Below are 7,500 nucleotides of genomic sequence, written 5' to 3' on the forward strand. Positions count from 1 at the left end.
TGCAATCCCGTTTAATTGCAGCAGCTTGCACCTTCCTGTGAATACTAGAACTTGATTATTTCATAAATAATTAATGTGTTTTGATTATGGCCTAATGGTATGTTCAAAATGCTTCCACCTCTCCATAACTCAGTGTCGAGTGAATCGACCTGCTGTGGCAAGCTTACTATCAATTAAAAGTTGTGGAGTGTGACAGATTCTTGCTTGTATTGTTGGGGCAAACTATTGGGCAGAGACTACAGACACACAAACAGTCGGCACGAAAAGGCGCGCAATAGCCTACGTGACTTCTTCCCCAAAACAATATATCCTAAGCCTAGTAGGTCTAGTCTATAAATAAAATTTGCGATCATAAAATGATATGATGCCAGATGGGTTTTTATGAATGGATAGATGAGAGAATTATAATAGAGATTATATGTTGAATTGGTAACAAAAATGTTTTCCAATTCGCGGGAATGGCGTTCAATGGGCGACAGCTGTGCGTAATGATGTTGGCAGGCTAATTAGTAAGCCAATAAACCACCCCACACAGAGGGACTTGAGAAATTATATTTCACAAGTAACAGTTTTGCTGATTTGCACTCTAGTTGAAAAAGTCAGCATTATATTCTCGCACATTTTGTGACACACTGTGTGTTTTTAGTACACGTACACGTGAAAGTGAAACTCACACTGCTGTTGTGCCCAGACCAGTGCACCATGGCCTGGTTGTGCGCGGAGTCTCCGGACAGCGCGAAGGTGTTGGTGTCCAGACGAGGCTCGCTCTGCTTCGGGTTGGAGCCTTTGCTCTCTTCTCCGACGCGTCGATACTCGGCTCTCGGGTTGTAGACGCCTTGCGCGCTCTCCAAAAGCCTCTCTCTCGCCGGCGTTTCTCCAGCTGCTGTACTCCTATCCAAAATCTCGGCGACGGTCGTGGCCACGCTCCGAGTTTTTCTCCGTCTTCTGTCGCGAGCCGTGCCCCGTGACACTGACACTGCTGCCCGGCTGTCCTCGGACAACGCGCAATACTTTGTACGGGATGCCATGCAACGCTTGGAACTTGCCTTTTTAGCGCTCGCGTGCGTCCCATTGTGTGCCTCTTTTTTCTTCCCAAGTCTCCTTTCTAAGTCTTTTCGCATTTCTCTGGCATAGTTTCCCTCCACAAGCCCGGAGATAAAGGATTCCATCTCATAAGCATTGTTAGAATTTTCTTTGTTGTAGGGTTTTGTTGCCATTTCTTTGCCTCCCGTTGGTTGTCGGTGCGCGCGTCCCCCCAAAGGCATTACCTCCAAGCGGTGGTGAGGTCTGTCGGTCGCTTTTGGAGAACTTATTTCCGCACGTGCCTCTGATAACTTGGGACGAAAAGGGTCGAACGCAACGGCCAAAAGCGACAGACAACACAGTGACCACAAGCCGAACATTTTTTTTTCTTCACCCAAACTGATCTCGGTAGCTGCTACTTTAAATTAGAAAAACATAGATAAACTGTGTATCAACAAATTCAACTGCGCGGGGACAGTCAACATCTGAGATAGATTTTTCCATTTAGGACCAAGAAACACTTCGGCAGCAGACCCGCTCTCGTCCAGGACTTTGTCAAAGTGAGGGGACTAGTTGGGGAGGCGCTGCGCATCATGCAAACGCGCCCGACTGACTGCAGGAGTTGCCAGAGCCGGCGTTGTGGAGGACAAGCAGGGATCTCCAAACGCTGTAACACTCGAACCCATGATGATTTTTCCAGCCTCAAGGTTGAACAGCCCCAGTGGGTGTTTTTCTTTAATCTTTCGATTTTTTTTCCTCCAATAACTATTATGTCAGTGGTTCTCAAACTTTTAAATGCCAAGATCTCCCCTTAACTCTGACAGTATACAAATGGAACCAGGGGTTCATTTGGTTCCATTATACTGTCAGACTTGTAAGGGTAGACTACATTTTTAACCCCCTTTAAAGGAACCCAGAACCACTGTATTATATGTAAAACTTTATTCCAGCCAATGTTGTCTCAAAGGAGTAGACCCCTCCAGGATGTTGATTGCCAATATTGCCACAAAAGTAATTCATGAGCTGTTAAACAATAATGAGTTTATAGGCTCATGTTTGAGCAAGATTTTGCCCGTCAACCGCTACATTAAGAAGTGCTGAGATAGCCTCCATGTAGGCCCATCTACCAAACAGATGATGATGAATCAGTAGGACTAAAGTAGATTAATGTAGCCTAGCTATATCTGTTCTGTAGTCTAGTCTACTTGTCATGTGTTTTATGCATATTAGAGAGAGAGGGAGACAGACAGAGGAGGGAGGATAAAGGACTTCCAGGTGCTATCCTTCAGCACTAGCAGCCCCAGATTCCTAGGACACAGTCAGGGGGGGAGTCCCTGTGTGTGTGTGTGTGTGTGTGTGTGTGTGTGTGTGTGTGTGTGTGTGTGTGTGTGTGTGAGAGAGAGAGAGAGAGAGAGAGAGAGAGAGAGAGAGAGAGAGAGAGAGAGAGAGAGTGTGTGTGAGATAGAGAGAGATAGAGAGAGAGAGAGGGGGGATGACAGGCAGATGGATAGAGAGAGAAAAACAGCGCTTTACATCCATGGTCAATGTATTGTCCTTCAGCATTCAAGTCCAGATTCGTCTACTGTTACTGTGTGTTTGATTGGAGAGGTGGGGACAACACATATATATTAGAGCTTAAAATGCTTTGTATTTCCAAGAATTCACCCAGGAGGACTGCCAGATAATAAATCACGACATGATCTTGATAACATCTCTCTCTGTCAAATCACATGGAACAAGTGTTAATATTCACAGTCACGCCATTATCGTTGGTGGACTTATATGATTTAGGCAGCTAAAAGCAAGACTCGAAGCGCCATTTCAATTTAAATAGATCCAAGATAAGAAGGAATTCTTTGAAGTCATGTTCCCTGTCATCTACCTGATGCCTCATGCACCCACGGCACAATGAATACCTCTGTCAAACGTGTTTTCATCTCATTACAATGTGCATCATATAGGTTATGTAGGCTACAGCATCTTTCATTCATTTGCACAAATGCAACCAAGCCAGTGTTGTTTTTTTTCCCCGCAAAAAAATACAACAAAGAGATTTATTTTGTATTCAATGTGTTTGAAAAATAGTCTCCTTTCAATCAATATGCTATTTGAAAGGTATTACATTCAATTATCGGACGCAACTGAATCCTGAGAGGTAATTTTCACTTTCTCCGTTAGTTCTCACTGTGAATTTATCTCAATCTTTCAAAAGACAACAATATTTATTTTTCTCATAAGGGAGGTGGAAGGGGGGGGGGGGGGGGGATTATGTCATCATACTCAATGATATGCATGTTATATTTCCATCAGCTATAGCCACAGTCCAGGAGGACACTGAGGAAGGGAGATTTCGATTTTCCTTAGGGCTGATTAGCATGTCTTTGGATCCCAAGAACAGGACGAAAGAGCCTATCCAATTAAGTCCATTTAATGTGAGGGCAGATGTGAGGTAGATTAACTGGGAGCAATAACTTCATTCTGTCAAGGTTACGTACATCTATTCAGGACCCTGCTGAGTCTTTCAGAGGTAACCACAAAGAACTTGCAAGAACATGTGAAGCAACCCTAGCGTTAGTTATTTATGAGGGGGAAGGGGGGGAAAAATCCAGCAACAATGAAGTGTGAAATATCACTTAGCTGTCAAAAAATATAAAATAAAAAAATAAAAAACTTTCAAAGTCCTTGAAAGTCAAACACGCTACGAACCAAGCGGAAAACAATACAGTAGTGGGTGGATAACATTAGAGGCAGCACCCAGAATTGGATTGTTTCTCTGATGAAAACCACACCAATATATCCACTGAACGGCAGCGGAGGGGGGCAGCCGGTGGCACCCACCAGGGACGTGCTGGCCATTGGGAAAAGCGGGACAACTCCCGAACGGCCGGTTCATTCCCGGCCGGTCCAGGCCGGCCATTAGGAAAAAAAAAAATGTCGGCCTTCGTTTCATTTTGGGGGCTGGGCGGCCAACAAAGTAAATCGTCACTGTATAGGGCAGAAACCTTGTATCTCCAAGTTTCAAATTTGTAAATCTTTTCGCGAAGCAAAGTCCTGCTTCATCATACAAGGCCGTCGCACAAAAGTAGTGAAAACAGCAGATCTACAAGCACACAATGCCTCGCGGTGCGAGGCGTTGTGTGCTTGTAGATCGGCTGTTTTCACTAGTTTAAATCATTTTTAAAATGATAAATACAAAACAAACGGTTTTGGACATACAAGGTTTCCACCCGACAACATCAAAATTTAACTCATGTAACTGGCCCACTGGCTTGTCACTTGTCATGATCTGAAATGGCAAATCTTTGAGTAGCAGCAGCGCTATAGAGAGATCTCTCTCTCTATAGCGCGCAATGAGGGCCTCTACAACTCTTTTTCCCGGGCTGAATCAGGGGCCCAGCACGTCCCTGGGTGGCACCCACCCTCAGAGGGCGCACTTCTTGGCCGCTGTTTTATGCACGGCTGTACAAACAAATTGAGATTCATACAACTGAAGGCTCCCGGCAGCAGGTGCTACTGTTGTGTGACTGTCTCCCACATCGACAGCTCGACTCTATCTATCTCCGCGGGCCAATCCCGCCAGAACGCCTCTGCGACGAGAGGGTAATTGGACTGATCACACTGTGTTTACCCATTATGCTAGTGAAATGAAGTGGGTTTGCTCCCCAGCCCACCATGACATGCCTGAGAGGGAGGAGCTAGGGGCCTCGTCCATCAATGACACATCTTTTAATCGGCGCTGAGCTCGGACCTTGAGGCCGTGGGAGCATTGTGTGTGTGTGTGTGTGTGTGTGTGTGTGTGTGTGTGTGTGTGTGTGTGTGTGTGTGTGTGTGTGTGCGCGCGCGCGCACGTGCGCGTCCATGTGCGTGCCTGCCTGCCTGTGTGAGTGCCTGCCTGCGCGACTGCTTGCCTGCGTGCGTGCGTGCGTAAGCATGGCATGAGTGTGTGTGTGTGTGTGTGTGTGTGTGTGTGTGTGTGTGTGTGTGTGTGCATGGCATGAGTGTGTGTGCGTGAGAGAGTGTGTGTGTACTGTATGTGTGAATGCATTTCCCTTGTAAATATATGCAAGTATGTGTGCGCATCCAAGATTGTGCTTAATCCTAAACTATTGCATGTCTTCTGGCACATTACAGTCTTCTCTTAGCTACTGAGCCCTTGTGAGAATATACAGTAAGGGAGGGCCTGCACACATGGAGCGCTCATTCAATTCTATACCCCAGAGTCTAGATCATTAGCCAGATTATCAGATCTAATCGTCTCAATTCTGACTGCGCATAACTTAGACAATTCAGTCCCATCCAAACTGCCTCTCCTAAGTCTGTCCCGCCTCGCTGAAGACAGGGTAGCAAAACCCAGACGCTTTCAGGACAAAAATCCCATTTGTGCATCCACCGTCTGCATCCCGAGCTTGTTAGTTCCAACACTTCAGTGATCCCGGCGGAGCTGAATGCTGAGGCAGTAGTTGGAACCATAATGGCCATCACCCAGACAGCTCTTATTCGCACGCAGCAGATGAACAGAAAGGTGCACTCCTCCCTGTTGCCACCATAGTCACACTGTTTAAAAGTAGGAGGGGGTTCTTTTATTGCAGGTGGAAAAAACAATTATGGCTTTTTTTTTAACCTTCTTCATAGTCTACATAAAAATAAAACTGCTTTAAAATGAGGTTGAGAGAAGCAATTTAAGACGGTTTCGCAGTGTGCTGAACCAGCCCTCACACAGACACACCGTTCTTTTTTATTTGCGAGTCTCTGACTTGCCGTTATCACTATAATGTCCTTGGTCTCTACTCTGTAGATTTCCCTGGACCTAAATGAGTGGAAATGCCTGGTTACCAGATGGGCAAACCTGTCAAAAATATCAATAGGCCTACGATTTACTTGATTTCCTGCAGCTGTTATGCCGATACTGTAGTAGTGCATTTTCATAAAGGTGTGGGGAAAATCACACCATATTATCTTCACATAGGCTACATGTACACTAACATTTTCCTTAATGAATAATAAGACATAAACAAGCCCTCTCTTCTCATAATCTGATTACTATGAATCAGTATTAGTATCCCCCAGAGGAGATTTATACATTTCACATTCAGAACCTTGTACCACCACACATCAGGAATTTATTGTGACTTGGAGACATAATGATACAATTATAAAGCAGACCTACTCATCTCTAATGAACACGTGTTTACTGCCATTGGAGATCAAATACCATCTGCCGTTAAAGGGAAACCGTTTACCCCGCTTAGAAGACACTAGCTGTGTATTAAACCACTTAAAGTTTAAAATCTTTATACTTAGTTCATCAGAGGCCATTGGTCCACTAGTATTTCCCTCTACACAGAATCTCTGCAGCAAAAAAAAAAAAAGAAAAGACGATCTACAAGCTCCTAACAAGTCGCAATGCGACACATTGCGACCTTGTAGATCTCCTATCTTTTGGGAAATTGCCACAGAAAAAGTACGCTATAGGGTTCATGAGTTGCTGAATATCACTTACTGTCCTCAATCGAAGAAAACTATATACAAGAGTCTGTCCCAAAAAATGGAAAGGGCAACTGTAGGCTAACCTAAAGATATATGTTCCACTTGAAGTACATGAGTGGCTGTAAGATGAGGTTCATCTAAAAATAAAACACATGAAAAATGATTCTATGACTAAACCAGGCCAAACAACAGTATACTACAAGAAGCTGGAACAACATTTCTCTGCCAACTGCTCCTTGTCAGTCTGGAAGAGACTACGAGAGGTCACACACCAGCAGCTACTGTAAATAACAGACCAAATCACCCCACACTGGCAAATGGCCTGCACAAGTTAGATTCAATGAAACTCATTCCCAGTAGGCGCTTTACACATAGATTGTGCATTACATTCACCCATTCATTCATACACCGATGGCAGAGGAAACCATGCAAGGCACCAACCTGCTCATCGGGAGCAATTAGGGGTTCAGTGTCTTGCTCAAGGATACTAACTCTGGGGGAGCCCGGGATCGAACTGGGAACCTTCCGGTTGTCAAGTGGCCACTCAACCCCTGAGCCTTCCTTGGTTCATGAACTGCCCATGACCATTTACCCTTTGCTACTACACATGTTTTTTTTTTATATATATATATATATATGTCACGGTTTGTTAGAGAAACAGGACGGTCGAGAAACGGAGCACTCGTGGTGCCGCACGGGGCGGAGCAAGCGGTCGCCACAACAACGTCCTCCAGGCGGTGCCGCTCGATTGTCCACGACATTGCAAGCGGCGCGAAGGCCAGCGGACCTTGGTCCTGCTCTTCGCCCCCGAGCGCCGCAGGCGCGAGTGGCCGCGAAGAGCGGGCCAGGGCCGCGCGGCCGGCGGAGCGCCGCGCGAGTTACAAAGCCGTGGTGAATGCAATCGTTATATTTATGCCCAGGCCGTAAGGCCTGGGCAAGCCCACGATAAACGCCCTGTCCAAGTGACTACAATGGAGCTAATGGCTAGGC

At 45.6% G+C, this 7,500-nt stretch overlaps 1 protein-coding gene across 1 annotated transcript in view; it reads right to left on the reverse strand.

Annotated features, from left to right (window-relative positions):
* The window catches only part of sorcs3b (sortilin related VPS10 domain containing receptor 3b), a gene marked incomplete at both ends in the record, with an annotated part of 67,561 nt that extends 66,533 nt beyond the window's left edge, over nucleotides 1-1,028 (reverse strand). The window contains one exon of the mRNA XM_080740715.1: nucleotides 675-1,028. Coding sequence (XP_080596841.1) covers nucleotides 675-1,028 — 354 coding nt within the window. The remainder of the gene's footprint in view (nucleotides 1-674) is intronic.
* Between the last annotated feature and the right edge of the window lie 6,472 nt (nucleotides 1,029-7,500).

Source organism: Nannobrachium achirus, assembly GCF_963921795.1.
Source record: "Nannobrachium achirus genome assembly, chromosome: 13".
Classification (NCBI taxonomy): Eukaryota; Metazoa; Chordata; class Actinopteri; order Myctophiformes; family Myctophidae; genus Nannobrachium; species Nannobrachium achirus.